Source organism: Oncorhynchus kisutch, linkage group LG4, assembly GCF_002021735.2.
Source record: "Oncorhynchus kisutch isolate 150728-3 linkage group LG4, Okis_V2, whole genome shotgun sequence".
Classification (NCBI taxonomy): domain Eukaryota; kingdom Metazoa; phylum Chordata; class Actinopteri; order Salmoniformes; family Salmonidae; genus Oncorhynchus; species Oncorhynchus kisutch.
In genome coordinates, this window is record NC_034177.2 from 4,766,798 (window position 1) to 4,787,782 (window position 20,985).

Genomic DNA, 20,985 nt, shown 5'->3' on the forward strand with positions numbered 1-20,985 from the left:
ATACATTACCGGGAACAAACATGTGATCTGAACAACAAAAAAGAAGTGTGTAATACATGGTTTTATACATTGTGATCAAATTCAAAAACGCTTTTCAGGAGTAAACAACGAAAGGTTTGCTTGAACGAAATCCTCACAGTCAAAACAGTAATGCAAACCAAACATAAAAGTGGGAGGGGTTTAAATGTCAGGTGAGAGGTGTGTGTCTGTCAGGCTGCTTACAGAGTCAAGAGTCCAGACCGTGCAATTTTATCATATCCACACATACATAGCCAACAAACCCAGCTAGAGCTATGTCGTCCATCACCGTCCAGCCACCTAAATGTCTCCAGAAAACCTTCGTGGCTCCGCGGAGACACATGTTTGGGCCCGGACCGTCCAATGTTCCTCCCCGCATCTTAGCGGCAGGCGCCGAGCCCATCATCGGTCACATGCATCCAGAAATGCTCGAGGTATGTCTACAAAGTTTGGTGATGAGCAATCAATCTCAACGAAAGGTAACCGTGCAAAAGAAAATAAAAAAATAATAATGTAGGATTTTACACCTAAATGGTTGAATTGGATATTTTAGATAAGGTTTATAATATTATCCCAGAACCATATTGTCTGTTTGTTTAGCTGTTTATCTCCCCAAGCAAAAGTGTTTTATGAACATTTAAAGATTAGCCATTGTACAATACTGTATGTCAACCAGCCTTTTGGGGGGGGGGGGGGCAAGATTTGATCCTAAGCAAGATTTGATTGCCCCCCCCCCCCCACCTTGAGGGCAAAAAAAATTGGGGGTCAGAATTTTTATTTTATGGCACTTGCTTGGTTTCCATTCAATTGGGGACAGATTATCATGCGAAGATTCTAAAATCTGCATAGAAACAATATGCAAATGTGTTCCCATCAGCGATGTGTCCATCTAATTGACTTGCGGAGGATAAAAGGATGTATGTAGTGACGTAGTGCACATAGAAATACATTTTGCTGTTAAAATCGATTTAAAAAAAATACAATTTAAAATGTGTTTCCATCGCATTTTCAACTCCACTGATGGTTTTGTCACACAAAAAAATCTAATAAAAATGGTGTTAAATAGCGATTGTCCAGCCAACATCTGGCAAGATACACAGTGGGTAGGTTACCTACATGATGAGATTATTATGGGATGTTAGTTTTATTTGTCAAACGGCAGCCAAAGGATCGATCGCCAAGTCACCAGAATAAGACCCTCTATACTTATTGGAAAGGAGCATCAAGCTCTTCACTGGGCTCCTTCACCACCCTGGGAAGTTCATCAGAAATTATCATCTGTAGCTTGATAAACTGCATGCTTTTCCCGAGTCGTAGTGGGAAGACCACACAATATCATTGCGTGACTCCAAAGTTTACTTTGGTCATGATATCAATATATAATTTCTCGGCATAATACATTTTACTGACGAAAAAAAAAAAAGATCCCCACCTTGTCTAGTGTGTTTAATTTTATGACATTTGGAAAGTTTACCAACAAATTTGCTGATTCCATCAGGCCTGTCATTGCAGGGTAGCCTAGTGGTTAGAGTGTAGGGGCGGCAGGGTAGCCTAGTGGTTAGAGTGTAGGGGCGGCAGGGTAGTCTAGTGGTTAGAGTGTAGAGGCGGCAGGGTAGCCTAGTGGTTAGAGTGTAGAGGCGGCAGGGTAGTCTAGTGGTTAGAGTGTAGAGGTGGCAGGGTAGCCTAGTGGTTAGAGTGTAGAGGTGGCAGGGTAGCCTAGTGGTTAGAGTGTAGAGGCGGCAGGGTAGCCTAGTGGTTAGAGTGGCGAGGCGGCAGGGTAGCCTAGTGGTTAGAGCGTTGGGCCAGTAACCGAAAGGTTGCTGGATCTAATCCCTGAGCTGACAAGGTAAAAATCTGTCATTCTGCCCTTGAACAAGGCAGTTAACCCACTGTTCCCCGGCATGGCGTCATTGTAAATAAGAATGTGTTCTGAACCGACTTGCCTAGTTAAATAAAGGTACAATTAAAATAATTGGATGGAATCCTGGTTAGTGTAAAGTACATTTACTGCAATTCCTCACATTCTTGCCATGACTTATGTCACGTTCATATGATATCGGTGTGAGAATGACTACCAAAACCAAATGGGGGTTCCCTGGAGGTCCCCTTGAGCGCGTGCCTGGTCGGCATGGCGACGATTAGGCCTACGAGCTCTAGACAGCTACCTTCCTTAGCAATCAAAAAACATGTTAGCTGACATGGACTAATTGAGCCACTGACATAAGTGGAAAACGTCTGATGATACATGTTAGCTGACATGGACTAATTGAGCCACTGACATAAGTGGAAAACGTCTGATGATACATGTTAGCTGACATGGACTAATTGAGCTGCTGACATAAGTGGAAAACGTCTGATGATACATGTTAGCTGACATGGACTAATTGAGCTGCTGACATAAGTGGAAAACGTCTGATGATACATGTTAGCTGACATGGACTAATTGAGCCACTGACATAAGTGGAAAACGTCTGATGATACATGTTAGCTGACATGGACTAATTGAGCCACTGACATAAGTGGAAAACGTCTGATGATACATGTTAGCTGACATGGACTAATTGAGCCACTGACATAAGTGGAAAACGTCTGATGATACATGTTAGCTGACATGGACTAATTGAGCTGCTGACATAAGTGGAAAACGTCTGATGATACATGTTAGCTGACATGGACTAATTGAGCTGCTGACATAAGTGGAAAACGTCTGATGATACATGTTAGCTGACATGGACTAATTGAGCTGCTGACATAAGTGGAAAACGTCTGATGATACATGTTAGCTGACATGGACTAATTGAGCTGCTGACATAAGTGGAAAACGTCTGATGATACATGTTAGCTGACATGGACTAATTGAGCTGCTGACATAAGTGGAAAACGTCTGATGATACATGTTAGCTGACATGGACTAATTGAGCTGCTGACATAAGTGGAAAACGTCTGATGATACATGTGTATCCTGTCTTTCAACAGTAAGTTGAGACCCCCGACGGAGTAAAAAAAAAAAATGTAAATAACTAAATTTGGGTCGGCCGGCGGGGCCCGAAACACTGCATGCGTTCAACTGATGTAAAAGTGACGTGTGTTTTAAATCTGTTTTCACTACCCATCAAACCTATTACAGTGTTGAGAGAAACGTAACAAATCATTAAATCAGATATAGAATCAGATGAAGTTTAACGTCCCGAGGGGAAAATTGTCTTAAGACACACAGTACTACAGTGTAACACAAGTAGACACTGTACACTACACACTAGACATAACACACACAGTACTACAGTGTAACACAAGTAGACACTGTACACTACACACTAGACATAACACACACAGTACTACAGTGTAACACAAGTAGACATTGTACACTACACACTAGACATAACACACACAGTACACGTCCTAATACTCAAGTGTCTACCAGACAGACTCTTAATCCCATAATCATCTCTTTTACTGTGTTTGTTTGGTATTCTAGATCATGAGTGACATCAAGAGTGGGATCCAATATGCCTTCCAGACTCAGAACAACATGACAATAGCAGTGAGTGGCACAGGACACACAGCCATGGAGTGTGCCATCTTCAACGCTGTGGAGCCAGGGGAAGGGGTTCTCACTGCGGTCAATGGGATCTGGGGAGAACGGGCAGCAGAGATGGCAGAGAGGATAGGTACTTGATTGTTATGGGATATGTTCCATATGGCCCCCTGTTCCCTTTTTTTGACAAGAGCCCTATGGGTTGTTGTCAACAGCAGTGCATTATGGGTCCTGGTCAACAGCTGTGCACTATGGGTCCTGGTCAACAGCTGTGCATTATGGGTCCTGGTCAACAGCTGTGCATTATGGGTCCTGGTCAACAGCTGTGCATTATGGGTCTTGGTCAACAGCTGTGCACTATAGGTCCTGGTCAACAGCTGTGCATTATGGGTCCTGGTCAACAGCAGTGCCCTATGGGTCCTGGTCAACAGCAGTGCACTATGGGTCCTGGTCAACAGCAGTGCACTATGGGTCCTGGTCAACAGTAGTGCACTATATAGTGGATAGGGTGTCATTGGGTAAACATGACCTTTGCCTGTTAAAGTTTTGCTTCTGTCCCTCTCCTTGCCCCAACCTGGGCTCGAACCAGGGACCATCTGAACACATCAACAACTGCCTTCCCACAAAGCCTTGTTACCTATCGCTCCACAACAGCCACAGCCTTAGCAGTAACAACTAGTTCAAGGTCTGAGAGCGAGTGAAGTCACCAACTGAAACGCTACTAGCGTGCACCGCTAACTAGCTAGCAGTTTCACCCTATTTACAAGCCTGTGAGCACACCTGGTATTAAAGACCTTGTTTCAAATACCGTAGCTTTGCCCACTGAGGAAGTTCGCTTTGAATTCATACATTTGTGATGAACATAATACATTTCCCATCAACCCAACAGGTGCCAGAGTTAATTCCATTGTGACAACTGCAGGGGGGTATTTCACCAGTGAAGAGATTGATCGGGTAATGACACACATCTCATCTCATCTGCTCATACCCAAACCTTCATCTACAGGTATAGATACTCCTACCCTAACCTTCATCTACAAGTATAGATACTCCTACCCTAACCTTCATCTACAGGTAACTCCTACCCTAACCTTCATCTATAGGTATAGATACTCCTGCCCTAACCTTCATCTACAGGTATAGATACTCCTAACCTTAATCTAAAAGTATAGATACTCCAAACCTTCATCTACAGGTATAGATACTCCAACCCTAACCTTTATCTACAGGTATAGATACTCCTAACCTTCATCTACAGGTATAGAAACTCCTAACCTTCATCTATAGGTATAGAAACTCCTAACCTTCATCTATAAGTATAGATACTCCTAACCTTCATCTACAGGTATAGCTATTCCTACCCTAACCTTCATCTACAGGTATAGATATTCCAACCCCAACCTTCATCTATAAGTATAAATACACCTACCCTAACCTTCACCTACAAGTATATATACTCCAACCCTGATCTTCATCTACAAGTATAGATACTCCTAATCTTCATCTACAGGTATAGATACTCCCAACCTTCATCTATAGGTATAGATACTCCTAACCTTCATCTATAAGTATAGATACTCCTAACTTTCATCTACAGGTATAGATACTCCAACCCTAACCTTCATCTACAGGTATAGATACTCCTAACCTTCATCTGCAGGTATAGATACTCCTAACCTTCATCTACAAGTATGGATACTCCAAACCTTCATCTACAGGTATTGATACTCCAACCCTAACCTTCTTCTACAGGTATAGCTACTCCTACCCTAACCTTCATCTACAGGTATAGATATTCCAACCCCAACCTTCATCTATAAGTATAGATACACCTACCCTAACCTTCACCTACAAGTATATATACTCCAACCCTGACCTTCATCTACAAGTATAGCTACTCCTAACCTTCATCTACAGGTATAGATACTCCAACCCTAACCTTCAACGATAGGTATAGATACTCCTACCCTAACTTTCAACTACAGGTATGGGTACTCCTAACCTTCATCTACAGGTATGGATACTCCTAACCTTCATCTACAGGTATAGATACTCCTAACCTTCATCTATAGGTATAGAAACTCCTAACCTTCATCTATAAGTATAGATACTCCTAACCTTCATCTACAGGTATAGATACTCCAACACTAACCTTCTTCTACAGGTATAGCTACTTCTACCCTAACCTTCATCTACAGGTATAGATATTCCAACCCCAACCTTCATCTATAAGTATAGATACACCTACCCTAACCATCACCTACAAGTATATATACTCCAACCCTGACCTTCATCTACAAGTATAGCTACTCCTAACCTTCATCTACAGGTATAGATACTCCTAACCTTCATCTATAGGTATAGATACTCCTAACCTTCATCTACAGGTATAGATACTCCAACCCTAACCTTCAACGATAGGTATAGATACTCCTACCCTAACCTTCATCTATAGGTATAGATACTCCTAACCTTCATCTACAGGTATAGATACTCCAACCCTAACCTTCATCTACAGGTATAGATACTCCTAACCTTCATCTACAAGTATAGATACTCCAAACCTTCATCTACAGGTATAGATACTCCAACCCTAACCTTCAACGATAGGTATAGATACTCCTACCCTAACCTTCATCTATAAGTATAGATACTCCTGCCCTAACCTTCATCTATAGGTATAGATACTCCTACCCTAACCTTCATCTATAGGTATAGATACTCCTGCCCTAACCTTCATCTACAGGTAACTACTACCCTAACCTTCATCTATAAGTATAGATATTCCTACCCAAATCTTCATCTACAGATATAGATACTCCTACCCTAACCTTCATCTATAGGTATAGATACTCCTACCCTAACCTTCATCTATAGGTATAGATACTCCTACCCTAACCTTCATCTATAGGTATAGATACTCCTACCCTATCCTGCATCTATAGGTATAGATACTCCTATCCTAACCTTCATCTATAGGTATAGATACTCATAACCTTCATCTATAAGTATAGATACTCCTAACCTTCATCTACAGGTATAGATACTCCAACCCTAACCTTCATCTACAGTTATAGATACTCCAAACCTTCATCTACAGGTATATACTCCAACCCTAACCTTCAACGATAGGTATATATACTCCTACCCTAACCTAACCTTCATCTATAAGTATAGATACTCCTGCCCTAACCTTCATCTATAGGTATAGATACTCCTGCCCTAACCTTCATCTACAGGTAACTACTACCCTAACCTTCATCTATAAGTATAGATACTCCTACCCTAACCTTCATCTACGGATATAGATACTCCTACCCTAACCTTCATCTATAGGTATAGATACTCCTACCCTAACCTTCATTTACAGGTATAGATACTCCTACCCTAACCTTCATCTATAGGTAAAGATACTCCTACCCTAACTTTCATCTATAGGTATAGATACTCCTACCCTAACCTTCATCTATAGGTATAGATACTCCTACCCTAACCTTCATCTATAGGTATAGATACTCCTACCCTAATTTTTATCGATATGCATAAATACTCCTACCCTAACATTCATCTATACGTATAGATACTCCTTCCCTAACCTTCATCTATAGGTATAGATACTCCTACCCTAACCTTCATCTATAGGTATAGATACTCCTACCCTATCCTGCATCTATAGGTATAGATACTCCTATCCTAACTTTCATCTATAGGTATAGATACTCCTATCCTAACCTTCATCTATAGGTATAGATACTCCTATAGATATGCCAAATTGCTGCTATCCGATACACCATGGTGCGTCCCTAGTGTAACCCTATGCCATATATAGTGCACTACTATAGACCAGAGCCCTATTCCCTATATAGTGCACTACTTTAGACCAGGGCCCCTATTCCCCATGTAGTGCACTACTTTAGACTAGAGCCCTATTCCCCATGTAGTGCACTACTTTAGACTAGAGCCCTATTCCCTATGTAGTGTATCACTTTAGACTAGAGCCCTATTTCCTATGTAGTGTATCACTTTAGACCAGAGCCCATTTCATTCTGTGCATCGAGACTGGTATTTCTGATCTGTCACCGTTTCTCCTCAGGCCCTGGCCAAACACAAGCCTGTGCTGTTCTTCCTAACCCACGGAGAATCTTCCACAGGAGTAGTCCATCCACTAGATGGCATTGGAGACATATGTCACAAGTAAAGAGCCCCTTAATCCACCTCTTCAGCTTCCATGTCAATATAATCGCTTATAAAAACCCAACAGATAATATAGACGGTACCAGTGAATCATGTGTTATAAAGTAGTGCCCTCTCCTTTCTTTCTGCAAGGCACAACTGTCTGTTTCTCGTTGACTGTGTGGCTTCAATGGGAGGTGCCCCACTTCACATGGACAAACAAGGTATGAATGCAGGTGCCCCACTTTATATGGACAAATAAGGCATGGTGTTGTAGTGACCCTGTAGCAAATAGCACAAGGACCCTGCAGGAATAACAGAGTTCCTGTTGAGAGGGATGAGCAAAGATCACATCGGTGTTACAGAGACACCTGTTGCTCCGGGATACACAGACAGGTTTATCAAGACCACCTCGTTAAAGACCCTGATTGGAAAACTAGTTAAAGACCCTGAGGGGAAAACTAGTGAAAGACCCTGAGGGAAAACTAGTTAAAGACCCCGAGGGAAAACTAGTTAAAGACCCTGAGGGAAAACTAGTTAAAGACCCTGAGGGAAAACTAGTTAAAGACCCTGAGGGGGAAGCTAGTTAAAGACCCTGAGGGGGAAGCTAGTTAAAGACCCTGAGTGGGAAGCTAGTTAAAGACCCTGAGGGAAAACGAGTTAAAGACCCTGAGGGGGAAGCTAGTAAAAGACCCTGAGGGAAAACTAGTTAAAGACCCTGAGGGGGAAGTTAGTTAAAGACCCTGAGGGGGAAGCTAGTTAAAGACCCTGAGGGAAAACTAGTTAAAGACCCTGAGAGGGAAAGCTAGTTAAAGAACCTGAGGGGGAAGCTAGTTAAAGACCCTGAGGGAAAACTAGTTAAAGACCCTGAGAGGGAAAGCTAGTTAAAGACCCTGAGAGGGAAAGCTAGTTAAAGAACCTGAGGGGGAAGCTAGTTAAAGACCCTGAGGGAAAACTAGTTAAAGACCCTGAGAGGGAAGCTAGTTAAAGACCCTGTGGGGGAAGCTAGTTAAAGACCCTGAGGGAAAACTAGTTAAAGACCCTGAGGGGGAAGCTAGTTAAAGACCCTGAGGGAAGCTAGTTAAAGACCCTGAGAGGGAAAGCTAGTTAAAGACCCTGAGAGGGAAAGCTAGTTAAAGACCCTGAGGGGGAAGCTAGTTAAAGACCCTGAGGGAAAACTAGTTAAAGACCCTGAGAGGGAAAGCTAGTTAAAGACCCTGAGAGGGAAGTTAGTTAAAGACCCTGAGGGGGAAGCTAGTTAAAGACCCTGAGAGGGAAAGCTAGTTAAAGACTCTGAGAGGGAAATCTAGTTAAAGACCCTGAGGGGGAAGTTAGTTAAAGACCCTGAGGGAAAACTAGTTAAAGACCCTGAGAGGGAAGCTAGTTAAAGACCCTGAGGGGGAAGCTAGTTAAAGACCCTGAGGGAAAACTAGTTAAAGACCCTGAGGGAAAACTAGTTAAAGACCTGAGAGGGAAAGCTAGTTAAAGACCCTGAGGGAAAACTAGTTAAAGACCCTGAGGGAAAACTAGTTAAAGACCTGAGAGGGAAAGCTAGTTAAAGACCCTGAGGGAAAACTAGTTAAAGACCTTGAGGGACAACTAGTTAAAGACACTGAAGGGGAAAACTAGTTAAAGACCTTAGAGGGGAAGCTAGTTAAAGACCCTGAGAGGGAAGCTAGTTAAAGACCCTGAGAGGGAAGCTAGTTAAAGACCCTGAGAGGGAAGCTAGTTAAAGACCCTGAGAGGGAAGCTAGTTAAAGACCCTGATAGGGAAGCTAGTTAAAGACCCTGAGAGGGAAGCTAGTTAAAGACCCTGAGGGGGAAGCTAGTTAAAGACCCTTTAGGGGAGGCTAGTTAAAGACCCTGAGGGGGAAGCTAGTTAAAGACCCTGAGAGGGAAAGCTTGCCTGTGTTGATGCTTTTTATGACGCTACGTTGGACTATTGACATACACCATAACCCAATATATATCTTTGCTACATATTATTTACCCGTGTTATAATAGCATTACTACTCGTTTCATTCATTGTACTGCCATCAGAGCTAACAGATTTTCAGGTTGAAACTTAACAGGTCAAGTTCATTAATGTTTCCTTATGTTTTCTTCAGGTATCGACATCCTGTACTCTGGCTCACAGAAGGTTCTAAATGCGCCACCTGGGACCGCTCCCATTTCCTTCAGTGAAAGAGCTTGGTGAGGAAGGTGTTAAACAGTAGCAATTAAACAATAACAACCTATCGAATGCATTTTCTTTCTATGAGCACTTAGCTTCTGCTTCTATCCAGTCAGAAAGTATTCAATCGGAAAACAAAGCCAGTGTCGTTCTTCCTGGACATGACCTGGCTGGCAAACTACTGGGGTTGTGACGGCAAACCTGCTAGAATGTGAGACTCCAATAATGCATTACATCAGAGCCTTGTATCACCAACACATCGTCTAACAACACATTCTATGACATCATCTAACACCACATTCTGTGACATCATCTAACACCACATTCTATGACATCATCTAACACCACATTCTATGACATCATCTAACACCACATTCTATGTCATCATCTAACACCACATTCTATGACATCATCTACCTTAACAAAAACACAGTTTAACAGTTTGATCTACCTGGACAAAAAAAACACAGTTTAACATGATGTTCCTGTGAATGTCAATGGAATCGCAGCTCAGAATGTAAGTAAAGCAGAATGTATCATTGGTGACAGAGTCTGACCTGTTGTTCCTCTGAACAGATACCACCACACTGCGCCTGTGTCTGCCTTCTACTCTCTCCGGGAGAGTCTGGCTATCCTCGCTGAACAGGTGACTTTAGTCTGGTTCCTAAATCATGATGCCATTCACACTCTTAGATAGAGTTACATCTTATAGATTCATAAGATAATGCACAGGGATAAATTATATCCTAGCACTCTGATATACGTTTCATCCACTAATCCTCTCTCTCTCTCACACACACACACACACAGATATAAGATCATTGAAAATGTAAACGGGAATATGTTATAGCAGCAATGGGCACGGTAGTTGTGTTTTAGTGATGATGACATGACAGACCTGTGTCTCTACTCTCTCCCAGGGTCTGGAGAACTCCTGGCGAAGACACAAGGAAGTAGCAGAATACTTCCATGAAGGCCTGGAGAACATGGGCCTCAAACTGTTTGTGAAAGACAAGGTCAGTATCAAAGACCTTAAAGAGATTTACTGTAAACTATTTACTGTAGTCTATTTAAAGTACAAATGAAAACAAATAACATTCAATAATTAGCTACACATACAGTATAACCTTATTATTATTATTATTGTGTTGTAACAGAAGTATGTTAAATATATTGCAGACTGCCATATATTTTACTGTAAAACAAAACACTCAGACCCCTTAAAACACTCCTCTTTCCATATATTTTACTGTAAAACAAAACACTCAGACCCCTTAAACACTCCTCTTTCCATATATTTTACTGTAAAACAAAACACTCAGACCCCTTAAAACACTCCTCTTTCCAGATGTTTTACTGTAAAACAAAACACTCAGACCCCTTAAAACACTCCTCTTTCCATATGTTTTACTGTAAAACAAAACACTCAGACCCCTTAAACACTCCTCTTTCCAGATGTTTTACTGTAAAACAAAACACTCAGACCCCTTAAAACACTCCTCTTTCCAGATGTTTTACTGTAAAACAAAACACTCAGACCCCTTAAAACACTCCTCTTTCCAGATGTTTTACTGTAAAACAAAACACTCAGACCCCTTAAAACACTCCTCTTTCCAGATGTTTTACTGTAAAACAAAACACTCAGACCCCTTAAAAACAATCCTCTTTCCAGATGTTTTACTGTAAAACAAAACACTCAGACCCCTTAAAACACTCCTCTTTCCAGATGTTTTACTGTAAAACAAAACACTCAGACCCCTTAAACACTCCTCTTTCCAGATGTTTTACTGTAAAACAAAACACTCAGACCCCTTAAAAACAATCCTCTTTCCATTGATGGTTCCATTCGCCAGAACGCCAGGTTGCCCACGGTCACTACTATAGTAGCACCCCCTGGATATGACTGGAAGGAGATCACCAGCTACATCATGAAGAATCACAACCTAGAGATCTCTGGAGGACTGGGACCATCCGTTGGCCAGGTGAGTTACTTCAGGGGCAAAAGAAAAGGTTGAGAACCAATGAGTTAGAGGACTGAGGCCGTCTCAAGCCAGGACACAGAATGGACTACTGCTGCTTCTTAGTTCTGGATGAGTTACCAGTCATAGTAGGGAGCAGGGGGGTACCTTTGTGAACCATTATGCATTGCTTTGACAATGGGGGTTTAAGTAGCTACGATCGTGATCATCAGCCCTCTTTACTAATCATAACAACCATTGTCTACTGCTGTGATAACAGGTTGGTTATGTGGGCTCGACCATGCCTTCTCCTGTGTGCAACCGGCTCTCTGACCCGTCCCGTCTCTCTCCTCAGGTGCTGCGTGTGGGACTGATGGGGGGCAACAGCAGCAAGGCCAGTGTCGACATGGTGCTGGAGGCCCTGAGAGATGCTCTCAGATACTGTCATAAAAGCAAAGTATAACATGGCTCAAACGCTTTCATAATAGCAAGGTCAAAGTCTGGATCAACATTGTAAACATTGTCTCATTGTCTCTGGCAAGGTCAAACATGGCTAAAACACTGCCATAAGAACAAATTATAACATGGCTGTCTGGAAGTCAGTTTAAAGTCAGCTTTGATATCAGGGAAGAACAATTAATGGAATGGAAACTTCTAATATGTTGAATAAAATAAATAAATAATTTTAAAAAACAATACGATTTGTTTGTTACCTCTGATTCAAGTGTTTTGTAAACTTATAATCAAAGACATGTTATGTGATTGTTTTTAATCAAATGAAAGGAAAAGCAATGTTCTCAATGCTTTCAATGTTTGAATACATTTTTGTCGCTCGTCTTCCAAAAGTGTAATAATATTCTGTCGACAGTAGATTACGCCCTCTATTTACACAAGTGCTACTTACATTTTATCTTGAAGAAGAAGAACTATCCAGATGTGGAGCCTCCGGACGTTCCTTCCTTGTTGACGTTTTGCACAGAAGCGCGTGGAAGTGTTCCAGTGTGTTATCGGTCCTTGTCTGGGGGGGGGGGGGGGGGGAGTCAGCTAGCTACAACAGGGCTTTTAGTTTTGTGAGTTCCCGAACACCGGTACAATAGCTATAAGGATACATTCGTGCACTATTTAAAAATGACATGCCGAAGAGGAGCTCTCTGTCATCGACAAGGCAGTGACAGAGAAAGACGCTTTCCAAATCTAATAAACATGTGGAAATGTGAGCAGCATTTTGTATTCCTAGTGGAATTAGTTAGGGAGTGTAAACAAAGTACAAACGTTTTTTACATTCGAATTTCAATAGCTCCTTGGTCATGTGACCTACTGACTTCAAACAAGGTTCAGAATGTACACTTAGTGGGCCAACACATTGCACACCCTTTAGTTTGTCCATTTAAAATCTCACAAGATTTTACATACATTTTTCAAACTTCCTAATTTGTGACCTACTGACCTCAAACTACTTTCAGAATGTCCACGGACTGGTGGAGATGGGCACCTCGAGGCATCCAGTGCGGTAACGCGACCGATCCCGGAGAAGCTGGCAGGAGCCTCTTTTCTTTGTGAAGGGCATAGCGTCCTGGAATGGGTTTGCCCCGAGAGGGGGACCCAAGCCCTGTAAAGCATTGCAGTTCCGGCAGTGTCCGGTAAGCTCTCGCTGGCCCTTGAAAATCCGGGGGTGAGGGTGTAAATCCTTCTCGCGGATCTCCCCATTCCTGTTCACACTGGGTCTCCGGTGGGTCGTATCAGCCAGTGCCTAGCAGCTGACTTAGAACTGGTGTGGACCAGGGGAATCCGACTGTTTAATTCAAACAAAGCATCGTGAAGGCCCGAGGTGGGTGATGACGCGATGTGATTTCTGCCCAGTGCTCTGAATTCAATGAAGCGCACTGGGCAGAAATTCAATGAAGCGTGGGTAAATGGCAGGAGTAACAATGACTCTTAAGGAGTCCTGAGCCTTAGTAAGGGAGATAACGAGGTAGCCCTCTAGCAGGGCTCTTCCAATCCATCCCTGTATGCCATCTGTTTTCAGATGACGCTAACGGTGCAAACCAAATGGGAGTTACCTCGGTACTAGTCCAAAGAGAGTCCTGCAGATGGTAACGGCTGTTGATCGTTAAAAAGGAAGGCGGCAGTCGGTCCTGGAATATGGGGCTTTAGGTCAAGCATGAAAATGTGAGGGCGGTTCTACCAGACACAATGATTTGCTGCGGGGCTCTTATTAACAAATCCTGACCTTGACAGGAAGCCAATTAGAGAATGATGGCTCGAACGCATCCCTGGCTTTGGCTGGGAGGGGGGAGTTCAGTCCTGGGAGATGGCTGATAGTGTTACTGGCATCAGTCTGATCACAGAGCGGCTGTGGTGAAACGTTTAAAACACACGTATACTTAGCTAACTCTAAACCGCAAAGGTTTTAATCGAACGCTGGTTTTAGGCTGGACCCGTTAACAGTGGAGCTCTAAATGGAGATGGAATGTTCCTAGCGGTTATGGACACTACCAGGCCTCCGGTCCGCCTGGGTGCAGGACTCTACACATTCTATGTAGTGGAGATTAGCTGACCATTAGCTGACACTACCAGGCCTCCGGTCCGCCTGGGTGCAGGACTCTACACATTCTATGTAGTGGAGATTAGCTGACCATTAGCTGACACTACCAGGCCTCCGGTCCGCCTGGGTGCAGGACTCTACACATTCTATGTAGTGGAGATTAGCTGACCATTAGCTGACACTACCAGGCCTCCGGTCCGCCTGGGTGCAGGACTCTACACATTCTATGTAGTGGAGATTAGCTGACCATTAGCTGACACTACCAGGCCTCCGGTCCACCTGGGTGCAGGACTCTACACATTCTATGTAGTGGAGATTAGCTGCCCATTAGCTGACACTACCAGGCCTCCGGTCCGCCTGGGTGCAGGACTCTACACATTCTATGTAGTGGAGATTAGCTGACCATTAGCTGACACTACCAGGCCTCCGGTCCGCCTGGGTGCAGGACTCTACACATTCTATGTAGTGGAGATTAGCTGACCATTAGCTGACACTACCAGGCCTCCGGTCCGCCTGGGTGCAGGACTCTACACATTCTATGTAGTGGAGATTAGCTGACTATTAGCTGACACTACCAGGCCTCAGGGTTGCCTGAATGCGGGATATCGTACATTTGTAGGTGGGGAAGTCTCCTCTACCTCACTAGACTTGAGGCGGAGACTAAACCCATTGGCCCCGCAGTGATAGTTTGAGTGGGGACTCAGTCTCTGAGTGGAAAAGAGGACGGGTGACCAGGTGCAGAGACTGTTTCGGATTACCAGGTACACGTGGTTCCTGAGAGTGGGAATATAGACGTCTTAGTGTCTGGGGGGGGGGGTGCTTAAGTGTGGGTGCCCTGGTTCACCTGGTGGGCAAGGTTATGGAGATGGCTGAGCCCCGGCAGAGACGCGGTGATGGGTGATGCCCAGTGAGAGGGGTGTTGACAGGGTAGGGAGAGTAGGCGTGGAGGTCTGTAGTTCCAGGGAGTAAGCTATACACTCTCAGGCCCAGGGAGAGGGCGGGCAGGGAGTGTAGGCCTTGAGGCAGAGGTCACCAGGTCAATGGGGGCCAGCCTGGAAGGCCCCAGGGAGAAGGCCCAAGTGAATAGGTGTGTGATGACACTGTCCTTCAGGGGAGCAGAGCAGGCAATTAATGTAAAATTGTGTGAGATGAAAATGGACAAACAAAAGGTGTGCTACATATAAGGCTACTCAGTGGATATTCTGACAGCTGTTTGAGGGTTGTAGGTCATAAGACTAAAGAGCTATTGAATTTTTTATACTGACAAAATGATCTTAAAATCTCATGAGCTGCCAATGGACAAACAAAAGGGTGTGCAATGTGTAGGCCCACTGAGTGTACATTCTGAACCTTGTTTGAGGTATGTGGGTCACATGACCAAGGTGCTATTGAATTTCAGAAATGAAAATAAATCATTTAAAGTAGTATGAGATGTAAACCGACCAAAAATAAGTGTGTGCAATGTGTGTCTATGCCATCGGGTTAGCTAGAACCAGTTTTGAAAGTTTTAGGAGTAAATGGTTAAAGAGCTATTGAAATTTGATTTGTCACTATGTTGACGGTCCCTAACTGCTGTTGGTGGACGTAAGGAAAACTACAGGCAAATATCCGATGGATATCCAACATGATATCCAACATGAATCTATCTCTATGTTGTCCAGTTGAGATGATGCCATTCCCCGATAAATCGACTTTAGCAAAGAGACTTAAAGGGATATATATATATATATATTTTTTGCATGTTAGACTTCATTTTCCACTTTTAGTGTTGAAGCATCATCCAGACAGTTGTTTAGGTCAGAGTTACATACCTGCGATTTATTTTTCTAGTTGCTTGCATAAGCCATATAACGTTAGTGGTAGTAGTCTGACTCAATAGCAAACAAGTTATTTAAAACGTCCACCACAAGAAACTCTACAGCCATCTGTCTTTGAGCTATAAACGCATGTCAACATCAAAACACTGTTTCCACTATTACAAGCAACAACCCTATGATCACTTGGCTACATAGCTAATGCCTGCTGGACTGTCCATTAATCACAGTACTCCATTCGGTTTATTTGTTGTTTATCTGTCGGCCCCAGCCGCGAACACAGGCTCTGGGTGTAGTTAACTGACCCAAAGCTGTCATCAATGCAAAGGGTGGCTACTTTGAAGAATCTCAAACATATTTTGATTTATAACACTTTTTTGGGTTATTACATGATTCCATATGTGTTATTTCATAGTTTTGATGTCTTCACTATTATTCTACAATGTAGAAAATAGTAAAAAATAAAGAAAAACCCTTGAATAAGTAGGTGTGTCCAAACGTTTGACTGGTAGTGTACCTGGATCACCTATTGAGATGTTCCTTTTGTTAAGGAAATCTGGTGTTCAATTAGATGAAAAATGAGACTGGAGTCGGACTTTAAAAGGAACTCTTGGCACTGGTGAAGGCCCCTCTAGAGAAGGTGTATCTGTCCCCCAGACTGATCCCCTGCTCCAACGTATCCTTCATCAGAGACCTCAACCACTTTTGTTAATTGAATAGTTTTGATGTCTTCACTAATATTCTACAATGATGAAAATAGTTCAAATAAAGGAAAAACAACCTTGAATGAGTAGGTGTTCTAAAACTTTGGACCGGTAGTGTGTCATGTGTCATCAGCAGTGGGTCTTTTCCCTTTAGTTTTCTAATGTTCCTCAAGCAAAGGGGGGGGAAGAGGGGGGTTGATGACATCACAAGGTCCCATCAGACCAACTCCTTGAATACTTCTTCTCCTGCAAGTTTGCAGTTGTGTAAAAAAAATAATTTTTGTACCCTTTAGTGTGGGTACTTTACTGTAGTTATACTTGGGATATCAGTTTAACAGGAAAAGTAGTTTTTTTTAATACTGGAGGACATCTTTAACCCAATGAGATAGATCCAGCGCTAAGGTAAAGAGTCCAGTAACAACCAGCTGTTACAGTAGGTCTACCGGGTTTCAGTCTGGGCTGGTGTATGATGCCTGACGTGGGGCTGCCGAAGCCAGACGTTCCTTCAGATCAACCCCTCCGAGGAGGAGGAGGAGCCAGTTTGATATGACATGAGACCAGCGTTCCTTCAGTTCAACCCCTCCGAGGAGGAGGAGGAGGAGGCCAGCGGAGCCAGTTTGATATGACATGAGACCAGCGTTCCTTCAGATCAACCCCTCCGAGGAGGAGGAGCCAGTTTGATATGACATGAGACCAGTGTTCCTTCAGATCAACCTCTCCGAGGAGGAGGAGGAGGCCAGCGGAGCCAGTTTGATATGACATGAGACCAGCGTTCCTTCAGATCAACCCCTCCGAGGAGGAGGAGGAGCCAGTTTGATATGACATGAGACCAGTGTTCCTTCAGATCAACCTCTCCGAGGAGGAGGAGGAGGCCAGCGGAGCCAGTTTGATATGACATGACACCAGCGTCTTCCAGAAAGCCGTACAGCAGAAAGTTTGAGCAGCTGAGGAAGGACCCCTCTGTCACAACTGGCAGATAAGTGGCTCGGGGGAGATTGTGTTCAATAGGTACAAAGGGGATAAAAACCCTCAAACTGAGCGAAACGGGGAGGTACTATTGGAAAATAACCTCACACTCAACCTCACACTCAACGTCAACAAAACAAAGGAGATGATTGTGGACTTCAGGAAACAGCAGAGGGAACACCCCCCTATCCACATCAATGGGACAGTAGTGGAGAGGGTAGTAAGTTTTAAGTTCCTCGGCGTACACATCACGGACTAACTGAATTGGTCCACTCACACAGACAGTGTCGTGAAGAAGGTGCAGCAGCGCCTCTTCAACCTCAGGAGGCTGAAGAAATGTGTCTTGTCACCAAAAGCACTCACAAACTTCTACAGATGCACAATCGAGAGCATCCTGTCGGGCTGTATCACCGCCTGGTACGGCAACTGCTCCGCCCACAACCGTAAAGCTCTCCAGAGGGGAGAGAGGTTTGCACAACGCATCACCGGGGGCAAACTACCTGCCCTCCAGGACACCTACACCACCCGATGTCACAGGAAGGCCAAAAAGATCATCAAGGACAACAACCACCCGAGCCACTGCCTGTTCACCCCGCTATCATCCAGAAGGCGAGGTCAGTACAGATGCATCAAAGCTGGGACCGAGACAAAAACAGCTTCTATCTCAAGGCCATCAGACTGTTAAAACAGCCACCACTAACATTGAGTGGCTGCTGCCAACACACTGACTCAACTCCAGCTCACTTTAATAATGGAAAGAATTTATCACTAGCCACTTTAAACTATGCCACTTAATATAATGTTTACATACCCTACATTACTCATCTCATGTATATACTGTACTCTATACCATCTACTGCATCTTGCCTATGCCGATCTGTACCATCACTCATTCATATATATTTATGTACATATTCTTTATCCCTTTACACTTGTGTGTATAAGGTAGTAGTTTTGGAATTGTTAGCTAGATTACTCGTTAGTTATTACTGCATTGTCGGAACCAGAAGCACAAGCATTTCGCTACACTCGCATTAACATCTGCTAACCATGTGTATGTGACAAATAACATTTCATTTGTTTGTCTGTTTTCTTCTGTTTGGTACCGAATTATTGTGACCCTGGTGTCTAAGGAGCAGGAAGCCCAAATGGAATATATCCTCTTGAAGAGAAAGATCACACACTGGCCTCGATTCCATCTGACACTGCCTGTACACAAGGAGAAGAGGTCAGAGAAGGGAAAGGACTTGTTGAATATGAAGAGAGGTCAGAGAAGGGAAAGGACTTGAATATGAAGAGAGGTCAGAGAAGGGAAAGGACTTGAATATGAAGAGAGGTCAGAGAAGGGAAAGGACTTGAATATGAAGAGAGGTCAGAGAAGGGAAAGGACTTGAATATGAAGAGAGGTCAGAGAAGGGAAAGGACTTGAATATGAAGAGAGGTCAGAGAAGGGAAAGGACTTGTTGAATATGAAGAGGTCAGAGAAGGGAAAGGACTTGTTGAATATGAAGAGGTCAGAGAAGGGAAAGGACTTGTTGAATATGAAGAGGTCAGAGAAGGGAAAGGACTTGTTGAATATGAAGAGGTCAGAGAAGGGAAAGGACTTGTTGAATATGAAGAGGTCAGAGAAGGGAAAGGACTTGTTGAATATGAAGAGAGGTCAGAGAAGGGAAAGGACTTGTTGAATATGAAGAGGTCAGAGAAGGGAAAGGACTTGTTGAATATGAAGAGAGGTCAGAGAAGGGAAAGGACTTGAATATGAAGAGAGGTCAGAGAAGGGAAAGGACTTGAATATGAAGAGGTCAGAGAAGGGAATGTACTTGAATATGAAGAGAGGTCAGAGAAGGGACAGACTTGTTGAATATGAAGAGAGGTCAGAGAAGGGAAAGGACTTGAATATGAAGAGGGGTCAGAGAAGGGAAAGGACTTGAATATGAAGAGGGGTCAGAGAAGGGAAAGGACTTGAATATGAAGAGAGGTCAGAGAAGGGAAAGGACTTGTTGAATATGAAGAGAGGTCAGAGAAGGGAAAGGACTTATTGAATATGAAGAGGTCAGAGAAGGGAAAGGACTTGAATATGAAGAGAGGTCAGAGAAGGGAAAGGACTTGTTGAATATGAAGAGAGGTCAGAGAAGGGAAAGGACTTGTTGAATATGAAGAGAGGTCAGAGAAGGGAAAGGACTTGTTGAATATGAAGAGGTCAGAGAAGGGAAAGGACTTGAATATGAAGAGAGGTCAGAGAAGGGAAAGGACTTGAATATGAAGAGAGGTCAGAGAAGGGAAAGGACTTGAATATGAAGAGAGGTCAGAGAAGGGAAAGGACTTGTTGAATATGAAGAGAGGTCAGAGAAGGGAAAGGACTTGAATATGAAGAGAGGTCAGAGAAGGGAAAGGACTTGAATATGAAGAGAGGTCAGAGAAGGGAAAGGACTTGAATATGAAGAGAGGTCAGAGAAGGGACAGACTTGTTGAATATGAAGAGGTCAGAGAAGGGAAAGGACTTGAATATGAAGAGGTCAGAGAAGGGAAAGGACTTGAATATGAAGAGAGGTCAGAGAAGGGACAGACTTGTTGAATATGAAGAGAGGTCAGAGAAGGGACAGACTTGTTGAATATGAAGAGAGGTCAGAGAAGGGAAAGGACTTGTTGAATATGAAGAGAGGTCAGAGAAGGGACAGACTTGTTGAATATGAAGAGAGGTCAGAGAAGGGAAAGGACTTGAATATGAAGAGGTCAGAGAAGGGAAAGGACTTGAATATGAAGAGAGGTCAGAGAAGGGAAAGGACTTGAATATGAAGAGGTCAGAGAAGGGAAAGGACTTGAATATGAAGAGAGGTCAGAGAAGGGACAGACTTGTTGAATATGAAGAGAGGTCAGAGAAGGGAAAGGACTTGAATATGAAGAGGTCAGAGAAGGGAAAGGACTTAAATATGAAGAGAGGTCAGAGAAGGGACAGACTTGTTGAATATGAAGAGAGGTCAGAGAAGGGAAAGGACTTAAATATGAAGAGGATATAGGTTGTACAATATTTAAGTGTCAACTATTTCAAATCCTTAATTCTCTAAAGAGCACAGCCCAAAACGACAAAATGAAATGTCC

At 43.3% G+C, this 20,985-nt stretch overlaps 1 protein-coding gene across 1 annotated transcript; it reads left to right on the forward strand.

Annotated features, from left to right (window-relative positions):
- The first annotated feature begins 225 nt into the window (after nucleotides 1-225).
- agxta (alanine--glyoxylate and serine--pyruvate aminotransferase a) lies at nucleotides 226-12,553 on the forward strand. The gene is made up of 11 exons (XM_020473955.2): nucleotides 226-452; nucleotides 3,494-3,686; nucleotides 4,443-4,507; nucleotides 7,647-7,747; nucleotides 7,880-7,950; nucleotides 9,835-9,919; nucleotides 10,012-10,110; nucleotides 10,476-10,545; nucleotides 10,820-10,915; nucleotides 11,753-11,881; nucleotides 12,213-12,553. Exons 1-11 carry the CDS (start codon nucleotides 294-296, stop codon nucleotides 12,318-12,320), a joined length of 1,176 nt encoding a protein of 391 aa, XP_020329544.1. The 5' UTR covers nucleotides 226-293; the 3' UTR covers nucleotides 12,321-12,553.
- Nucleotides 12,554-20,985: the final 8,432 nt, after the last annotated feature.